At 38.6% G+C, this 21,691-nt stretch overlaps 1 protein-coding gene across 2 annotated transcripts; it reads left to right on the forward strand.

Moving 5' to 3' along the window:
• The first annotated feature begins 2,193 nt into the window (after window positions 1–2,193).
• Window positions 2,194–21,232, forward strand: GDAP1 (ganglioside induced differentiation associated protein 1). Of its 2 annotated transcripts, none has more exons than XM_030859534.2 (6): window positions 2,194–2,440; window positions 3,120–3,312; window positions 12,299–12,472; window positions 14,443–14,537; window positions 16,783–16,897; window positions 17,872–21,232. In XM_030859534.2, the coding sequence occupies exons 1-6, from the start codon at window positions 2,324–2,326 to the stop codon at window positions 18,252–18,254; spliced, it is 1,077 nt and encodes a 358-aa protein (XP_030715394.1). In that variant the 5' UTR covers window positions 2,194–2,323; the 3' UTR covers window positions 18,255–21,232. The 2 variants fall into 2 exon arrangements, with proteins under 2 accessions (XP_030715394.1, XP_060143178.1); XM_060287195.1 differs by having other exon boundaries at window positions 2,351–2,440; window positions 3,120–3,167.
• Window positions 21,233–21,691: the final 459 nt, after the last annotated feature.

Below are 21,691 nucleotides of genomic sequence, written 5' to 3' on the forward strand. Positions count from 1 at the left end.
AAGAAAGGAGTTAATAGAAGTTGTGCCCACTTTCAAGGTTATTGATGCATATTGATAATTTTCCTTTCAGAAGCTCTGTATGCATTTGTACTTCCAAGGACATATATGAATACTTAATGTTAAACACCAATTCAGTAATCAGTCAATTCATTGATTCCTATATGGCTTGGCTGCTGGGAATATGTGATGGAGAAAGTGCTCACTGTTTGATAGACCCGGGCTTTATTGTCAGGACTCTTTCAGCTGCAAGTGACAGAGGACCTAACAAGAATATTGGATTTATTCAGATATTGAGGTGATCGATCACATTAAGGAAAGGGAATGGATAGTATACATTGGAATCTGAAGTTAGAGAATTAAAAATGAAGTTCTTGTGAAGAGGAATGGGAGAGGAGGATTATACAGTAGTTGTAAACATTCTGAGGCCTAAAGAGAGAGCAGCAAGTGTGATATGATGCCCTGTTAAAGTCACGGAGGGGCTTTTCCACATGTACTTTCATCAACTGCTGTTTTTCAGGCAATGTGCTAAGCGCTTTATACACAGTCCCTCACCGAATGCCCATGTCAATCATATATTTTTATATGCCTATATGTTGCACATGATGAAGTGAAGGCTCAGGAGAGGTCAGGTTAAGGGTGGAGCTAGAATTTAAACCCCACTCTGATTGATGTCACAATTTTGCTTTTTCCTCTTCTATTCGGAAGAGTGAACTGATAGAAAACAAATTTGGTAAGGATCACTTCTGCTGTAGCATTTGAATTAACTTAAGGGTATAAAGAGACGCTATAAAAAATCTTTCAAAATTATACAAGAATTAGAGAGAGCAACAAATAAAGTGTTGTAAAAGGCAGGAAGGACCTCGTGAGAATTTTGTCTCTTCTAGGGGGCCTTTTTTGACCTGAGTTGGATGCCTACCTCTCTTTTCTCTTAGTACCTGTGTTTACTCTAAGACTGAGAGTTCTCATCTCCACTGTGGTTGTCTGTTTATTTTGTTGTCTCTGCCACCAGACATATCTTGGGTGCCAGGTATCAGGTCTTATACAACTTTGTATTACCATGGCCCAGTACAATGCTTGGAACACAGTAGGTACTCAATAAGCATTTGCTGGATGAATTATACAAGCATTCATTTCATGGTCATATTAATACATATTGACTGAAAGAGAAATTTTGCTAATTTACTATTACGTTAAATTTTGAGAGGTGAATAGTAACAACTAGATTAGCATAAAATTATGATTTTGGCCATGATTATAAAGAGAATGTTTATAAGGCAACTGAACTTGTACATAATATGGAGTGTCTACAACATGCTAGGCTGTTTTGAGTGCTTAACATTGTATTTAGTTATTTATTTCTCACAAAAACCTTATGGGGGGAAATAGAATTATCTCTACTTCAAAAATTGTGAAAATTGAAAAACTAGGAAATGAACCCAAGTCGTTCTGCTCTAAAAATTCTGTGTTTAATTAGCAGATGCAAACTATTATATATAGAATGGATAAACAGCAAGGTCCTACTGTATAGCACAGGGAACTATATTTAGTATCCTGTAATAAACCATAATGGAAAAGAATATGAAAAAGAATACATATATATATGTATATATATATACATATATATATGTATAACTGAATCACTTTGCTGTACACCTGAAACTAACACAACATTGTAAATCAACTATACTTGTTTAAATATTTATAATATTTTATTATATTGCAATAAAATAAGTTTAAAAAAATTTTTAAATGGGCAAAATATTTTCTGTGTTTAACTAGGCTATTTTAATTCGCCATTGTTTATGAGATTTATTATTATTTTTATTGTTGTTATTACATGACCGCATAATAGCATCTTCTAATGAGAACTCATAAATCTTTATCCTGTTGTTTTGTCTGTAAACCGGGAACTTCCCTTCCACCAAAGGCACAGACTCTCCAAGAGGACCCCTAAGTATCTTGGGAAATTGATGCTTTTATGCCTGAGCAACCTCTACTCCATCTACAAAACCGATGAATAATTTGCAATCAACATTTTCCATTACTCATCTTAAATGATCAGGGACTCATATTTGAGATCGTTTTCCCTAAAAAACGTCCAATTGCACCTCCCAGGTGACTTCTGTGCGCAGACTCTCCCCCGCAGCTTTCTCGCCCACGAAACTACACTTCCCAGCGGTCTGTTCGTTCATCTGCGCGAACTCTTCTTTCCCGGAGCATCGGGTGGCATCCTGGCAAAGCTAAGGGCGATTTGCAGGGCGCTGTGGCTGGGAGAAGTAAAGGGCGGACAGGCGAGGCCCTCCCGCGCTCGCGCGTCCCCGAAATGGCCCGGAGGCAGGACGAGCAGAGAGGGGGAGCGCCCTTGATGGCTGAAGGCAAGTCGGACGCGGAGGTTAAGCTCATTCTGTACCACTGGACGCATTCTTTCAGCTCTCAAAAGGTAAAGGCCTCCGCCGGGCGGGCGGTGCGGATCGGGTTTCAGCACCGGGACAGCTCCCTCTGGGTGTTGCCCGGGTAGGCCGGCCCACTTAGAAACAGGCCTCCGACGCCCTAACCCCGGCGGGCGCTCCCTGAGGGGCGGGGGTGCGCCTTGTAGGGGAGCAGGGAGCATCAGTCTGAGGTGCAAAGGCACTACCAGTCGTGAAATGCAACAAAAAAGCATCGCTTTCGGTATTTGGGCGGGAGGCCTTGTCTCCGGGGCCGTGGAGAGCGAGGCAGAGGGAAGCGCCTTCCTGCAACCACATCGTCTAGGGTTCCTTCGTTTACTCTTGGTCGCATTCACTCTCTTCAACAGGCCTAGCCTATCTGTTTCAGGTCCTTATTATGGGGAGGACACATCGTAAGGTTTAGGACACCGAGAAAGTAGTAGTGATGAAGAGGGTGACTGTGGACTGAATATAGCCAGAATCCTTTTCATTACTTAATTATCTTTTCTCACTTATAAGAGGAAGACGCTAGAATATATCTCACTTGTTAATTCCAGGAACAGGAATAGTTGAAAAGAATCTTGAAAATATTAATAACTCAGGGAAGCACAAAAGAACTGCTTGATGGTATCCAGGGATGTCATTTAATTAAAAGCCTCCACGCGTTGTGGTAACCAGTGTGAACTCTTCCAGGTGCGCTTGGTAATTGCTGAAAAGGCATTGAAGTGCGAGGAACATGATGTAAGTCTGCCCCTGAGTGAGCACAATGAGCCCTGGTTTATGCGTTTGAACTCAACTGGAGAAGTGCCCGTCCTTATCCACGGGGAAAACATTATTTGTGAGGCCACTCAGATCATTGATTATCTTGAACAGACTTTCCTGGATGGTAATGTTAAGGCTATTTGTGATTTCTTGGATTTACTTTCAACACAAATATATGTCTTTCTTCCTTCCCTCCCTTCCTTTCCCCCTTCCTTCCTTCCCTCCTTCCTATTTCCTCCCTTCCTCCCCTCTTTTTGGTTTCATGATGGTGGTTTAGTGCCAACAACCTTTTCCATTTCCATAAGCACACAAATATAAAATGGGTCAATAAAATAAATTTTGTATAAGCCATTGTAACTCCATTGAAAAGATTTCACGTAAACTACCAATTTTAATGTCGGAACTTCCCTTTTAAATTCACTTGCAAAAAACCCTGCAGGTGTATGGTTTGTGGTGGTGATTTATTAGCCTTGAAGTCAAATTCATAATATTGATTTTAAATGAACAGTATGAAAATCAGTTTCATTTAGTCTACTAAATGGTTCTACCTTAAGAATAATAAGAGGGAAAAAGAGGAATAAATCTTAGGCAAGGGAGATTAGAATGTTGGTATACTTGGAGATCTTTGCTCTTGTTACATCTGTATGGTTTGAATTTTTATATCTTTTGTGAGGAATTATAGGGCTTAAGTTTGTACAGTGATTTAAAGTAATAATCATTTATTGACAGCCTGTTTTGTGTCAGACATTTTATAATTTCTGTTCTAGTCAGTCTTCAAAAAAAAGCAACCTGAGATAGGCATGGTAGACTAATTATTCCCCTTTTGTACATGAGGAAGGAGAAACAGAGTGGTTGCCTAAGGTAACATAGCTATTTTATGGTAGGTTAGGGCTGGAACGCAAGCCTTTCAAATCCAAACCTTCCTATTACATGGACCATCTCTCATAGTCATTGCCACTTACACATTGTCTTGCTTCTTCCTAACAACAAGCCTTTGAGGTAAACTGTAGCTTCAATATTTGCCCAGGATTACACAGCTGATCACCGACAGAACTGAGAGCAGAACAGAGGGCTCTTAGCTATCAGCTAAGTACTCTTCTGAAAAAGAAGTTGCACGACGAGATCCAGTTACTCTTCACCTGCCACCAGTTATGTTGATGTTAATTGGGCAAGATAAAACCAGAATATAACGCCAAATTATTGGAAGCTGAGAAAGGAAATTATAAGGCCCCAAGAAGTCTGAGGTACTTAGAAGAAAGATAGGTTTAGGACCTAAATGGGGGCTGGGGGGAGTTTACCCCAGGGAATTAAATTAGCAGTGGGCTTCCCTTATTCTTAACCCAAGTGTTTAGTTCCCTAAGATTTTGATTGGAGGTGGCCACTGATCTAAACTGCTTTTCCATCCATCATTACTTGCTATTCCTTATAAGTCTAAATGCTGGGGACTGAACAGGAAATGGGGGCTAATTGATTTAAGACAATTTTTCTCAATCTTGAGCTTTTTGGAAATGGACAAGTCTGTTGAATAATAATTTGTATTTCTTGGGAGAAGTGATTATAATAATGTGAATAAGACAAAATAATTGCATAAGAATTCTACTTTAAATCATCAAAAACTTTCAAAGGATATAGCAAATGAAAATGTTTAAATCTTTTGTTAGCATCCCTTGAACTACGATTACTACCATTCTCCTCCTCTTTGTGACATTATCTCTCCTGTAAGATATTCAGTAATATACAGTATTACTTTACAGTATAGTAATGTTAATGATTATTAGGCTTCATCAAATTTTTTTTAGGCTTTTTCTTTTTCTTTGACTATATAATAGCAAAACTGAAATGCATTCGGAGTCCTACTCAAGGTGAATACTGACCTTTTCTTACTACTATTTATTGAATCAGAGGAGAAGGTACTGTGGGCTAAACATTAAGAGGAAAATATGGAAACTAAGGACTTTAATTCTGGTTGTACCAATAGAATAAGTAGACAATCGAGAATTCTAGCTCTTAATCTGAAGCTATCGCAAACTGGTTGCATATCCTTGGTGACTTGACGTTTCTGTTTGTCCTCTTGGATTAGGTGATATAATTTTATCAGTTGCAGAGATAAAGCAAGTCCAATCAACTCTTATTTCACTCTTTCCCATTTCCCAAGGAGAGTAGTCATTCAACTGGAAAGAGTAAAGGAAGATTAAGATTCAGGGAACTAAAACCCATGGTAGCTATGAAGACAGTAAGAAAACAGTTATATAAATGCAGGCGTCTAGTCTCCAGATGAAGTTTGTGTCAAAGTGTTAAAATAAGAAACAAACACGTAAGCATTATCACAATGATCATTTAGATAATTTGTATTTATCATTAAGAACTCATGGAGATTAGGAAAAGGGCCAGACAAGAGAGAGACAAATGTTATCCCAATTGTTAACCAGAGGGGAGGCTGAATTCTAATTCCTGCTACTTAACACGTATTCCATGGGCCAGCAGCACTGGTATCACCTTGGAGCTCGTTAGAAATGCAGAATTCTAGACTCTACTGCAAGTCTCTTGAATCAGAATCTGCATTTTAACAAGATTCCCAAGTGATTCATATATACATAAAAGTTTGAGAAGTACTACTACAAATTACTGTGCATTAAATAATTGCTTAAGCTTTAAGCAGTGCTATAAATTACTGTCTTCAAGTGTGGCAGAGTTCTAGAATGTGTTGTCAAAAAATTGTAAAGTATATATTTTTTGAGTATCTCGATGAAAAGGAAACAGCTTAAGTTTTACATTACTGGAGAATGTCTTTAACACTTTAAAAAGTGAATCTATTAGGTGCTGGGCATAGTTCTACATACAGGGTATCTTGATTTAAGCAGAGCATTTGAGGTTAAGTCATATGATACCCCTGTGGAATGAAGGAGCATATACGGCTAGATGAAAGTAATGCACATTTTCTGATGAATAAACCACCATAATGAAGAATATTCATTTATGAATTTCTTATACCATGTTGCTTGTTTAGCTGTATTCTCTCATTTCACTTATCCTATGATAATTTTATCACACTTTAATTATTTCAATTACTTGTAGACCACTGTAAGCTCCGCAAGGTCAGAGACAGTGCCTGTTTCATTAACAACTGTATTCCCAGTGCCTGGTATGGTGACTGTTCTTTAATGGGAGCTAATAAATACTTTTGAATGATTAAAATGAATGAGTTATTGAAAACAGATGTCAGCCTGGACAGGGCTCTCTCCTGGTGTTCTTTTAGGCTTCTATTCTCTGACTGAGTCTAACAATTCCTTAAATGATTTGAATAAAGACATCAAAGAAACACTATTATACTTGCAGATGTGTGAGCTGTGATAGTTAAAATGATGACTAGCTTATGAAATGCTTCTCATGGACAATAAAATGGAACAATAACTAAGATAAAGTTTAACAAGGCTAAAAGTAGTATATGAATTTTGTTTTAAAAAATCAGCTGCAGGGCTTCCCTGGTGGCGCAGTGGTTGAGAGTCCGCCTGCCGATGCAGGGGACGCAGATTCTTGCCCCCGTCCGGGAGGATCCCACATGCCACGGAGCGGCTGGGCCCGTGAGCCATGGCCACTGAGCCTGTGCTCCGCAGCGGGAGAGGCCACAGCAGTGAGAGGCCCGCATACTGAAAAAAAAAAAAAAAAAATCAGCTGCATTAATGAAGGACGAGAGACCTGGCCTGCTAATAAGTTACCAACAAAAGCCAACAATGAAATAAAAGACTAGTGTGATTTCAAGTTGTTTCAGAAGTATAGATTCTGTCTAGAACATGGCAAATTGTGACCTGCTATATTTGAACTGGTTGGAACATGCAGCATTTTGACCAATTATGGATGGAACTTTGAGGAAAGGTGACAAATTAGAATGATAATGAGTGAATGGATTTCATGAGGTGTATAGCTGCCCATGGTTATATAAGAGACTTTAATTAAGTGTATCCATTCATCTAAAGAACAGAGTGTAGTCAACTGGCATCTCCTTTGCTCTTATTTGCTATCCTTTATTAGTCTATCAACTGGGGATTGTACTAAAAATGATGGCTTGCTGACCTGTACACCTTTCTCAACCTTTCTGTATAATCAGTATTTACATATTTACATCCTTTTGGTATATCATAATCTCTTTTAGTGAACTGTAACTTGGCCACCAAATAATAAAAAAAAGTGAGCATGTAATCTCCAAATTATCTGGAAAATTAAAAATGTAAATTGCTAGGAATCTGGCATCCCAATTAAATTCAGATTTTTAGAAGTAAAAAAAAACAAGAGAGAGCATGAAATAACTACAAAATACTAGAATATATACTGTTTATTACTGCCAATCACTGGTAACCTGGAATCAAGGATGTCATATGGTGAATATTGAATTTTGGTAATTTAATATGTTTTATAACAGTTCTCTGAAGACTATGCCCCATGTCTTATGTCTAGATATATCATTTTAAGTATTCTTAGGAAAAGAATTTGGTTTGGAAATAATCCAAGTATTCTGGTATATATTAAAGTCTCACATACTACGTCTGATTAGGAAATATAAATTTATTTTATAAATATAGTTTTATCAATATATATTGAAAATCAACTCAGATTTTAAAGATAATATTCATTCTGAAATTACTGTTATATTAAAAATATAGTTATTTATGTAAGGAATTTTCAATTATTGTTAAGGTCATAGAATAAATAATTTTATATCTATTACTAAAAGGGTCTCATATATAGTTGAATAACATTATACACTTTTTCGCACATCTACTGAAATTGCAGGTTAGCACAAAGGATTGTAACTGAGTGCAGAGAAAATATGGTATATGGTAAGGAAAAGAAAATGAGTCTTTAAAACTCATGATTATGCCAATAAAAGTGATTTTAAAAAGTAATTAAAAAAACTTTCTCTGATTTGTTCAATTTTAGTGAACGGGATGGGGTGTTAAAATTACAGAGGTCCTGGTTCTATATTATGTGTATACAATAATTGGAACAAACTATCTGATCAAGGAATTTTGCCCCCCAATTATGAATGTTCCTATAAAAGTTTTAAATATACTACCAATTAAAAAGTAGTTAAACATTTAAGGTATAAAATGTATTGACTATCTTGCTACAAATTTGGCTGTGTCTCAGAAAATTCTGGATGTGTGTAATGAACTTGTGTAATTTGACTTCGTGTTTTTTCTCATCTGTGTTTAGATTTGATCTTCCTAGCTCTGAAGTTATGGCAGCCTTGAATTGTAGTCAGTTTGTAACCATATCTTTTGCTTCAGGTCATAATTTAATTGTTTACCATTATTATCTTTTTAATAGCCTGGTGTATGACTAGTTGAAGGGTACAATTTTGTTCAGCTACATGCTGCATATTATCTTACGTACCAATGTCATCACTAAGTGATCTAAGTAAAATAAAAAATCGGCAAAGGGATAGAGATAGAAATGAAGTCTAATCTATTCTCATTGAAGGAAGACCTGACAATTATTCAAATAGACCTAGGGGGTATCTTTCTAGAAAACAGTCATAATAATGCCTCCTTTATCTGCCCTCACTGGGGAGTGTAGGAAATCAAAGCAGCCAATTTAGGAAAATAATTAAAATGTATGCCTTTAAGCCCCTAGATTCTTTTTAGTTTTTGCTCTTGGGGAAACTGAATGTAATTTTTTTAATGGCTCAGGGCCATTGTTATTCTACCCAACAGTACAGGGACTTGAGAATATATGGAGCTGTTGGTCCCCATTAAATGGTTACAGAATGCTTTTATTGTTTCTTTCTGATTTAGAATTTTGTTCTTTTATTTCCTCTCTTTGTTGTTTATCACATCTTTCTGCTTTATGTCCATCTGCCTGTTTCTAATTTGCTGCCTAAATTTAGGTGCAGTACAAGACCTACCTTTGTCCCTACTCAGTTCTACAACGTCAGGTCTTATGCCAATGTACTTATTTATTCTTCCAGCTTAGTCACTGATCCTGGCTTCCACTACTGCAACCTTCCACCCCAATGAAGAGTTCCCAGAATTATTCTTATTGCCTGTTTCTCAAACCCTGTAACCCTTCTATTGCTTTCTCACTCCTGATTGAGGTAGAATACCAAGAAAAGATTTTCTCTTTTTAGTATCGTAACAAAAATGCTTTATGGAAGGACTGGAAAATAAAATGAGAATGAGAGGGAAGATTTTCTGTATAATTCAAAGGAAATTCCCCGTTGTCTTTTGAAAAACTCTCTTTCCAGAGGCACTGGACACTTTTGTGCGCTGGTGGCACATTGGATGTGTGATACTGGACAGGGTGTCCTTGAAGAGAGAAAGTGAGCTTGGAAAAGAACATGGGTTCAGTGGGTATCTGATGCTCTGCCTGACAAAGTGTTTTAGGAGATAGTTATATAGTAATGGAGCACTGAGTAGAAGATTACTTTCGTGCATTCAAATCTTTGGATTCAGACTTGGCCAGATGGACCTTGGCCAGAAAGCAACTAGATGTTGTTTTTCCTGCTTTTATTAGCTTTCCCAGGAAGGAAGTCGTATGCTCTTCTGAAGACAAACCCCCGGCCTGGCACAAGAAAGCAGCCAGAGCCAGTAACTATAGATTTACCCACTTGAGAGGCATTTTAAAATGTCATATCATTTATGGTTATTAAGCTGTGGTTCTTGGACCCCCCAGAACAGTGGTTCTTAAACATTTGGGTTTCAAGGCCCCTTTGTCTTAAAAGTTAAGAAAGACATTTGAGAGCTTTTGTTTATGTGTTCTATCTATCAATATCTATCAAACTAGAAATTAAAATTGAGAATAGTTTAAAATACAAGACTATACAACCCCACATTCCATTAATGCCACAGTGATGGAGTTATCACATGTTGTATAGGCTCTGGAAAATACCGTCATACACTCAAGAGAGAATAAGAGTGAAAAAGCAATTAACATCTTAGTATTACTATAAAAATAGCTTTGACTTGTAGACCCCCTGAGAGTGTCTTCAGGAAGCCCAGGGGTTTTTAGACCATACTTTGAGAACTTTTACCGCTAGTGGTCTGTGAATAGAATTCAGGACATTTGATATCTTAGACGGGAAAAAATTACATCTTTATTTTTCACTAATTTCAAACAGAAATTTATCATTTCCTTTCATTTCCAATGTAGGCATAATCCAAAGCAATATCAGGAGTGCCTGTGACTTTGTTCGTATGTTCATGTGACTGTGATGTGTTCATGGCATATCAAGTTATTGCAGATATCTTAAAATATCACTTATGCCCATCACTACTTTGAAATTATGGTAGTTATTAGAACTGCTGCTAGCTTTTGTTAGTGTATTAATAAAAAGACACCCATATTAGTATTTTATAATTTAAAATTACTTTGATAGTTTATTTTAATATCAATTTCCTTTGCAATCCTATGTCTTGTATTTTGTGCATTTAAGAACATTATTTTGAGAAGAGGTCAGTGGCACACAAAAGGTTGAGAACTCTTTAGAATTTCAAGGACCTTAGAAGCCCTCCAGTCTGTTATCCTCATGGGAACGTTTACCATGCATTGGTTGGGCAGCAAGGAAGTGTGCTCTAGTTGGGCTGAAAAGTCAGCAAGGAAGTGTGCTCTAGTTGGGCAAGTTCACGGTTGACGAGCAGAATGTAGCTGACCCTTCGTTCTTGGTCATTCTAATGCAGGCTTCAGAACTGGACTCCCAGCAGGGAATTAGACATTTGCCCACTGGTTTGAGGAGTAATCCATGTTCGTTTTTCTTAGAGAGTCAGAAATAGCCTGTTGGCTTAAAATCTTGTACTACTTGGTCTGGCATTATGAGATCTTGCCTGAAATCTTACTCTCCAACCAACTCTGAATTGTCAATGCTTATGAATGAGTGTGCGATGCTCAAAAGGATTCCAAATTAAATAAATAACTCAAACTAAATGAATAAGTGAATAAGCAAAAAATAAATGAATAGAGTTGAGGTCATTCTTTTCACCTGTTAGATTAATAAGCTTGTTGGCATTTTTTTTTAGGGGAAGTTTGAGAGTCAGAAGTGGGAATAGATTCTGTAGGGACTTAGCCCTGACCTTTGGATCACATGGTTCATTTTTATTCTTCTTGAATAGTCTCTGAGAAGTAAACCCTTTGAAGATGTTACAATGATGTAATAAAACAGAGCACTGCATTAGAAGTTAATGACTTTGGTTCTTGGTCTGCCTCTAATTAGCTGTGGGATCTTGGGAGAATGTCTCAGCCTATATATCTCAGTGTCCTCATTAATTGCTACAGAGCTTCTGCAGCTCAAATATTCTATAATAACTAGCAATTTGGGAATATATTAATTCACTAATTGAAATTTATTCAACACCTACTATGAGCCAAACATTATATTGGGCACTGGGATTCAACAAGGAACAATACATGGCCCCTGCCCTTAAGGAGTCTATAGTTTAGAGTTTAACCAGCAAATGAAGATTTATGTAGAGCCCACTTTCCAGAGATAAAATATGAGAAATTGCTGGTGAATTCCACGAAGATTGTCAATTCCCATTCACATAGCGTCAATGGGATCACTCTTGGTATTAACTGGAACCTGGGAAGGTGTGGTCCCTGATCATCTTTCCATAATGAGCCTTCATTCACTTAACCAACATTTACCAAGGGCCTAAAATGTATGAGACACTATGCTACACTCCGGATCATACGTTCCTTGCCCTGAAGGGGTTTATGGGGCAAAAAGATACAAACAACTAATTAAGGTGATAAGGGCTATAATGGAGTATGTACAGAGTATTTTGCATGCACAGAGGAAGGCACACTTGACTTAGTCAGATGTTGGTAGTTGTGGAAGTTTGGCGAAATTTCGGCAGGGGAGTTGGCATAAAAAACTAGACCTTGAGAGTAGTGATTTGCAAGGTGGAGAAGTGTGATCGTGGTTTGGGAATCTGGTCTGGTACCTCAGTCCGATTCAAATTTTGAATGTCTGGGCTGGAGAGATATCATCTTTTAAATCCCTTCATATAATACTGAAAATGTTAATGTAGAGGGGCTGGAGTTTTTTGTTTCTTGCTTTTGGATGTAACATCTTGTTTGTAACTTTTCCTTCAATGTTTGTGTTTGTGTGTGTATTTTAGAAAAAACACCCAGGTTAATGCCTGATAAAGGAAGCATGTATTACCCACGGGTGCAACATTATCGAGAACTGCTTGACTCCCTGCCCATGGATGCCTATACACACGGCTGCATTTTACATCCTGAGCTAACTGTGGACTCCATGATCCCAGCTTATGCAACAACAAGGATTCGCAGTATGTAAAGAGCTTAAAGACCTAGAATTCTGTCTCAAGTTTCTTTTAATTCATTTCTGAGACCTAGCACACCTCAGGAAGACTTGGGGGCAGGGTTGTTGAGTCTGCTTCATGGATGTGCATGTTATATATTGATCCACGCACCAGTCAGATGAATCTGTGCTTCAGCTGTTCAGCTGGACATTTATTGTCTACAGGACCTGATTTTCCAGCTCTTGGCCTTGAGGGCCAAGCTTAAATAAAACTCAGAAGAGTGGCCTGTGGAAAAGTAGAGAACGTAACATGTTCTCATGGACAAATGGACTAGGAAATAAGGAAAGCTGGGATCTGCTGGGAGTTATGGGTGACTGAGTTCACATTTCTGGTCTTTAATTTTTGTTTCATTATGTGAAGAGCTGGGCTACAGGCTGTGTAGCCATTACTCTTCCTCTGAGTTTAGTGATCGGAGATTCACTGAGGTTGAGCTGTGACCTCCAGCTCTCTCCTTCCTCCTGCCCTGAGGATAGGGAAGGGTCAGTGCCTGGGATACAAAGATACAAACAATTAATTAAGGTGAGGAGGTGTGCTCCATGGCCCAGGGGATTGGAAAGGGAAGGGGCTGTGATCAAACTGGGGGTTTTGACCAGGAACACTCACGCCCAGAGCTTCAATTCCAGAAAGCGCGTTCTTTCTGTTGCATCACACCTCGCCTTTACAGTTCTCTTACTGACGCTACTTCACTTTCTTTTCAACCCCCTCCTCCTTACTCCTCTCCTCTTACCTTCCCTGCCCTGCTCTCCCTCCCTGCATTTTTCTCCTCCCTCTTCCAACTTCTCACCTTCCTCTTGTTCCTCCTCCTTCTCCTCAGAAATACTCATTATATGATTTGAAACAAGTATTCTGATTATATTTCCCTAGAGTAAATATTTCTCTAAATAAGGCTTTTCCCTTCCCTTTCCATAGAAATTTATTACAGAAAACTTGGAAGGTACTGAAAGGTAGAACTGCCCTGCTCAAGCACTTACGATGTGCTGGGCTTTGCATTCAACGCCTTTCCACGGTGCCTCCCGTTTCATTCTCAGCCTGTGCGGCAGATACTCTGAGAGCTCCATTTTATTTTATTATTTATTTATTTACCCAGATTCTATTTTTATTTCCTGGGAATTGTTAATGGGCTTTGCCATGACAAGGTTCTACCGGTCTTTCACTTTAGCAGCTCCCACCTACTGAGATAAGCGGCAGGGTCCTTTGATGCAGAGGGACAATGTAGAGGTAGAAACCCCCTTTTAAGAGGATAATGAAAGGATCAAGATGGGTGTTTAGTTTTCTTCTTTTCCTGATTCATTCTTCTTAGTAATATAATAGCTGAAAGGTCACCCTTATAGTTCAGGAAAGTCAGAATGTTACAAGTGAGAGAGGATCTTAAGAAAAAGAGTAGAGGGTCACTAGGAAGAAAAGAACAACTGGTTGCTCCAGTGTGTGTGTGTGTGTGTGTGTGTGTGTGTGTGTGAGAGAGAGAGAGAGAGAGAGAGAGAGAGAGAGAGAGAGAGAGAGAGAGAGAGACAACGTGTGTGCATAGGGGGTCTCATGCATTGAACTTTTTTTTTTTAACAGAGTGCAGTATTTATTTATGTAGACTTTGTCTGTAGTGTTTTTTTTTTTTTAACAGCTTTATTGGAGTATAATTGCTTTACAATGGTGTGTTAGTTTCCGCTATATAACAACGTGAATCAGCTATACATATACATATATCCCCATATCTCCTCCTTGCGTCTCCCTCCCACCCTTCCTATCCTACCCCTCTAGGTGGTCACAAAGCACCGGATAGCTCCATTTTAAAAGTGAGGAAACTGAGGCACACAGAGTCTGAGTCAGAGGAAGGGCATGACCCCAGGGCTTATGCTCTTACCATTGAGTTTCCCTGCTTTTCTTTGTTTCTTTTATGGAAGGGAGGAAATAATTTTCTGTCTCAAAAATGATTTTGTTATCAGGCCAAATTGGTAATACAGAGTCTGAACTGAAAAAACTTGCCGAAGAAAACCCAGATTTACAAGAGGCGTACATTGCAAAACAGAAGCGACTTCAGGTAAGTAAACCGGGCTGTCCTCAACTGACATCCGCTGTTTGTATTAAATGTTCTACTTCTTGTACAGTATCACTATTTTTTAGAACATAGTCTATGAACTATCGCAAGTCACCAGAACACATGTTACCTTCGGCTTAGGCTCTGCTTTTAGAAAGAATTTTTCTTTATTAGATTTGATATTCAGACCTAACGACAATTGCTTAAAAAGCAGTCATTGCTCATGCTGGTTGCCAAGGAAACTTATAAAATGTAAAAGCAAGTTAATAAAATATTGTAGGAATCTGTCATTTCAGGTATTTTTCCACTTTGAGGCAGATAGACCTCTATCTATGACTTTTTTATACCAATAAAGTTACAGGCGAGTTTATTTGTTTTTTTAATATATATACCCCACATGCCTTTCAGTTTTTTTCCTTTGTACCTTTTGATCCCCTTCACCCATTTCTCCAACTCCTCACCCCACTGCCTCTGGCAACCACCAGTCTGTTCTCTGCATCTATGAGCTTGGTTATTTGTTTGTTTGTTTTTAGATTCCACCAATAAGAGAGATCATATGGGATTTGTCTTTCTCTCCTTGACTTATTTCACTTAGCATAATGCCCTCAAGGTCCATCCACATTGTTGCAAATGGCAAAATTTCAGTCTTTTAATAGCTGAAAAATATTCCATTCTATATACACCAATCACAATTTTTTAATCCCTTCATCTATTGATGAACACTTAGGTTGTTTCCATGTTTTGGCTATTGTAAACAATATTGCAGTGAACACAGGAGTGCAGATATCTTTTGAGTTAGTGTTTTTGTTTTTCTTTGGCTAAATACCCAGAAGTAGAATTGCTGGATTATATGTTAGTTCTATTTTTAGTTTTTTGAGGAACCTCCATACTATTTTCCACGGTGGCTGCACCAATTTACATTCCCACCAGCAGAACACAAGTGTTCCCCATTCTCCACGTCCTTGTCAACACTTGTGATTTCTTGACTTTTTGATAATAGCCATTCTAACAGGGGTGAGGTGATATCTTACTGTGGTTGTGATTTGTTTTCCCTGATGATTTACAATGTTGAGCATCTTTTCATGTATCTATTGGCCACTGTATGTCTTCTTTGGAAAAATGTCTATCCAGATCTTCTGCCCATTTTTAAATTGGATTGTTTGTTTGTTTGCTATTGAGTTATATGAGCTCTTTATAGATTTTGAATATTAGCCCAGATATATGATTTTTAAGTATTTGCTCCCACTTAGTAGGTTGCCTTTCCGTTTTGTCGATGGGTTCCTTTACTGTGCAGAAAGAAGCTTTTTAGTTTATTGTAGTCACACTTGTTTATTTTTGCCTTTGTTGCTTTTGCTTCTGGTGTCAGATTTAAAAAAATCATTGCCAAGACCAAGTCAGTGAGCTTACCGCCTGTGTTTTCTTCTAGGAGTTTTATGGTTTCGGGTCTTACTTTCAAGTCTTAAATCCATTTTGAGTTAATCCATTTTGATGTGTCTGCCTCCTGAGGAACAGGTCTTTGCTTCATCATTTAGAGTCAGCCTTTCTCTTTCTGCTGATTCTTTCCTCCAACAAACTGTGTAAAGCTTCTCCCATGTTGAAAATCTAGCAAACGTCAGCACTCCCAATCCTGCCTCTACTTCCCAGCCTCCTTTATCCTACATGAGCTAAATAAGTGAGCTTCTCAAGAGAAACGCCTGCACATACAACACTCCTTACTCTCTACCTGCCCTTTTTTTTTTTTTTTCTGCGGTACGCGGGCTCACGGGCCCAGCCGCTCCGCGGCATGTGGGATCTTCCCAGACCGGGGTACAAACCCGTGTCCCCTGCATCGGCAGGCGGACTCTCAACCACTGCACCACCAGGGAAGCCCTCTACCTGCTCTTTAACTCACTGCATTCAGATTCCTCTCGCATCTCTGAGCCCTCAGTTATTCATTTGTTGAAGGCTGCCGACGTTCCATTCTGGAGTTGGGCACGAGAGGAGTCTCTTTGTGCCCCTCACATTCTTTGCCCTCTCTGATCATTTGGTTCCACAGGAGTTGCCAGTGAACAGTGGGTCTGACCCCTGGGATATTTTCACAGCCAGGGCATTTTCTGTCAGGTTTGCTTTTGCTTTAACACAGTTATTCTATTTCTTCTCATTGTCGAGAATAAACAGGCTTCAACTCTGTAAGAGTTTGTATCTGCTCTGCTCTACGCTGATTACTTTTACAGGCATAAATAACCTATAAGTTATTTTTGTTAATTAGTCGAAGCTCCTTGACCACGACAATGTCAAATATTTGAAGAAAATTCTTGATGAATTGGAGAAAGTCTTGGATCAGGTTGAAACTGAGTTGCAAAGAAGAAATGAAGAAACCCCAGGTAGGTTCTCATTTGTGTCCTTTTTCTCTTTTTCTAGACATCAGGAGTATTTATGGGAACATTCTTAGGTTTCACCAAAAACATTCTGTAATCTGTTTTTAATTGTTAGTACTCATGGGCAGTTTAAATTATGATAGCAACAATACTAGGTGTCAAATTCAGCAAAACCCAGGTGTCTAATTGTAACTCTGCATCTATGTGAAATATGACTGGTGAAGAATTCTTCTGCACAATTTAAGTGATGCTTCGTAGATTCCTACCTGGCCTGTTTCACAAATTTTAATTAAAGGAGTTAGTTTGGTTGAATAACCTGAGTACCTGCTTGAACGCTCCCTCTAGTGTTTTCCTCAGGCAGGGAGAAAAACTGCAAATTGAAGTAAAGTATAACATGGAAGCAGCCTGTGCACATGTGCAGGCTGGCTGGTGAGCGTCCACCGGCTGCACCTGTGAACCTGGCTTCACGACGAAGCCCAGGTGCAGACATATGGACCATTTGCACTATTCTGATTGACAACAAAGTTAAAGACCATTTTACCTGAAACTTGCTTCACAATAGGGACTATCTAAATAAGTCACTAAAAGCGGCAACTACTGAGTGACACATGGATTTTCCTAAAGTACACCTGTCATTTTCTTAACCCAGAAGGAAATATCTGTTAACTCCTTTGGCTTGGAGGCTCTCCACTCCTCAAAATGATAGACAGGCTTTGAGCTCAAGTGGCTCTAGTGGCACCTAGGGACCCAGGTGCCTGACAGATGGCAAACAAGTCTCCCTTAGCTTGGGATACATTTGCATGGACTTTTTTTTTTTTTAAAGCATAGAATTACTTGCTGAGTGTTGTCAAGAAAATGTACCATGGCCTTCATCTTTTGCTACCCTCACCCTTGCTGTCAAGACTAAGACCAAAGATGCCAACCAAAGTCTATTTGTGCCGTGCTTGCCCCTTATCCTCCATGTCCCTTTCTCTAATTAGAAGAGGGCCGCCAGCCATGGCTCTGCGGGGAATCCTTCACCTTGGCTGACATCTCGCTTGCTGTTACACTGCATCGACTGAAGTTCCTGGGGTTTGCAAGGAGAAACTGGGGAAATGGAAAGCGACCGAACTTGGAAACCTATTACGAGCGTGTCTTGAAGAGAAAAACATTTAACAAGGTTTTAGGACATGTCAACAATATATTAATCTCTGCGGTGTTGCCAACCGCATTCCGGGTGGCCAAGAAAAGGGCCCCAAAAGTTCTTGGCACCATCCTTGTGGTTGGTTTTCTTGCAGGAATGGGATATTTTGCTTTTATGCTTTTCAGAAAGAGACTTGGCAGCATGATATTAGTGCTCAGACCCAGACGAAATTATTTCTAGGCTTTTGGGGATCTGGTGGCGGCAACTCATCTAGCCATTCAACTAGACCCTTCTCCACTCTTCCAGGCCCAGTGAAGAATGACCCTGGGCAGCTAGTAAAACGCATAATTTCCTTTACTCTTTGGCTTGTTTATGCAGGGAGAGGAGGCAATGAAGATGGTTTTGTGGGCTGGTAACTTTGAGAGGACTTATTTGCAACCCTGAACTAATTCCTCCTTAAAACATGTGCAAAGTCAAGATATGTGAATGCTGACAGGTAGAGAATAGACCTTTCGCTCAAAATGTCAGTTCAAGTTCTGGGTGATTTTGGGGGAGAAGTTTATTATTATGAGAAGACAGTAATAATAACCTATGATTGCCCATAACTCTTCATCTGAGACTATCTGGGTGTGTTGAGTGTTGAATAGTTAGCAGTATTTTCTCCTGGAATTCAGAAATCATCTTTGTTACTCAACACAGGAGTTCAGATAGCAGCAGGGCACAGCAGTGCTTCCTACTCTCACTGTTAGCTTTAGGCAGAAATAAGGGAGGCAAAGGGACAAAGAAGGGGGAAAAGGGAGAATGAAGTCTATATAATGATGACAATAGAATGCAACTTCCAGGTGCCTCCGATGCCACTCATGGCTGCCTGTCCCCTTAGTAAACATTATATTTGACTACTTGTGGCTACAGCCCATGCATCCTCCTGTAACTGAGGACCTTGGAAAAAGAGGACTGGGGAGTTACTGCAGAGAGTTGGCTGGAGAAAACCCTGGGCTTTACACTTATAGCACCTAATCTGACCTTAGTGTTAATTTTAAATGCACATAAATCACAGTCACTAATTTATTAAAATTAACTGATTACCTACTTGGGCATGAGATGCCTACTGGAACATGTCTGACTAGCATTTACATGAAACTCTGAAATTTCCTCATGGTTCCCCAATTCAAAGGTGCCTGTGAGATATCACTCCTGTAGACTGTTGTGAACAGTCACTGGGAGTCTTTGTCTCTCCAGCCCTTTTGTGCCCACAGGTGGCATTTAGGTGAATGTCCCAGGTAACTGCTAGCATGGCATGTGGCTGGGAAGTGGGTATTTCGTTGATCTGGGAGTGTTAAATAGTCTCATTCTGCATTTAGGGAGGCTGGTGTGTTAATGCAAAAACTGTTGTCTAAACCTTGCATCTATTTATTGTCATCAACAAAGCCTTAAAAGGTTACAGGGAAGGAGAAAATCTCGTCTTGATCCTTGGCAATTAATTTAGGGGAGATGAAATAAGTCGATAGATAGTGATTCCACCTATATTCCTTCATTTCCACCTATATTCACTTCCACCTATATTCACTTCATAGTGATTCCACCTATATTCCTTCATTTCCACCTATATTCATTTCCACCTATATTCACTTCATAGTGATTCCACCTATATTCCTTCATTTCCACCTATATTCACTTCATTCATTCCTTCATGGGCACTTTAGGGGGTGCCTCAGTCCATCTGGAAGGGAAAAACCCTGTGTGTCCCATGAACAATAATGGAACTGCAAGATACAGTTTGTGCTCAGGAAGAATCTTTCCTGGTGACAGGAAGGTGGAGTTTCTCTGGAGTTGGCCAGAAAGGTGTGGGGAGCAGTGTTAGGTGTGACAGGAAGCACGTATGGGGAATGGTGAGCTAAGGTTCCAGCGAACAGCAGAAGCTTGCTTGGACTGCCTCAGATGGGCTGTGCAGATGGCCAAAGAATGTACCTACCAACTTTTTCATTAACAGGAAACAGTCATGACTACTAAACAATGACTTTTTGATGGTAAAATGATTCTATAATTCATGAATCAGTTGTGTTAGAAAATATTGTTGAACTGGATACTCTCTGTTTCCAAAAAATTAATAACATCTCCAGTGTAAACTCAATCCAATAATAATGAACAGAGTGGCAGCTTTTATAATGTCTTGATTTTGAACCTCAGTGCATTGTTGTATAGAGTGTCTGAATTTGTTTCTGGGACATTCCAAACCATGTACTCATAAAAGAGCCACAACACTGATTATTCAGTAGGTCAGAGTGTTTCAGAGTTCTTTATGTCATCCTTTTATGAACAAGAACTCAGACATGAAGAAATTGAAATTGGATTTTTACAAAAATCTACAAAGGAGGATATTTACCTATATAAGGGTTGTTGATTAAAAATAAAGATTCAAAGTCCAATGCTGGCTTTTCATTAAATTTGTATTATTACTGATCAAGAGAAAATCTGCTAAAAGTATTTATGATTTTCAGATACAGTTTCATTGGAAATAGGCTTGTGTCGCTATTAAAGGTGATGCATTTGTGGCAATTTCACTTGTTTCATGGATACCCTTGAGTTTATACTTTTAAGATATTTGTTTAGGGGCAAAATGACCACTAGGTGTCGCTGTTCATCCAGCACTCTGAGACTGGGCTTTCTTTAGGTTCAGCAAGTCTTCTGAAATGTTACAAGTGAAGATAAACATTAATGACCTTAGTTTCTGAAATGAGGGCATCTTCATCAGATCATTCATCTGTAAAAGAGCTTGAGGCATATGTAGTATTGACGTCTAATGCTTGGAAGGGATAACTGTACCACACAATGTCAAGCTAAAGTGCTGAACATACACTATTAGCAAAATAGGCACATTTATGTATTTTCTCTTTCATGATCATTCGTGGACTGGCCAATGTGCTCCTCAATTTCCAAAATTTGTATAAATTAGAAAAATGCCTGAGGTACTAAATTTATGTTGGCTATTTATGTCTAAACACAAATACTATTTTATTGTTATTGCTGTTACATGCCTTTTGGATCTAATTTCCTTAACTGCAGATAGTTGTAAATTGCTTGCTCGATTTTTAGTAATTATTGATATTGACACCAGAGTTGTAAACTTTTTGGTATTGTTGAATGTAATAGATCAAGATACTATTCTGCTTGTAAGATCAATGAAATTAATTGGAAAATAAATATGTGTCCTGAAAGTACTAATTTTGTAATCTTTTTTGATAAATCAGATTATGTTTTCCATTTAATGTCAAAGCATAATGTTGTAATTAAGGTAAAATAAGCAGAAGTTAGGTGTTCAAAATATTTAGCTATAGGATGTCATATTTTCCTTGTAACATAAAAGTTACTGACTCTCGATTTATTTAAATACACATAATTTTATGGTTAAACTGAATGGTGGCTTAAAGAATACCATATCGATCCTGATCATTAAAGGGGTCCTTTTGCAGCCAGCCACTTAACAGGGTATATAGCATGAAAATGGTCAACACAAGAGTTTTTTTTTTTTTCAAAATAGTTTTGTTACATGTTCACTGGGTTTCAAATACTACTCTTTTTATGATATTTATGTATATTTTTGATATAGCTAATTCTTTTCCTTTTACCGAGTCATGGATTATGAATATTCAAATTACTATCCATATTTCTAGCCTTGG

Source organism: Globicephala melas, chromosome 17 (assembly GCF_963455315.2).
Source record: "Globicephala melas chromosome 17, mGloMel1.2, whole genome shotgun sequence".
Lineage (NCBI taxonomy): Eukaryota > Metazoa > Chordata > Mammalia > Artiodactyla > Delphinidae > Globicephala > Globicephala melas.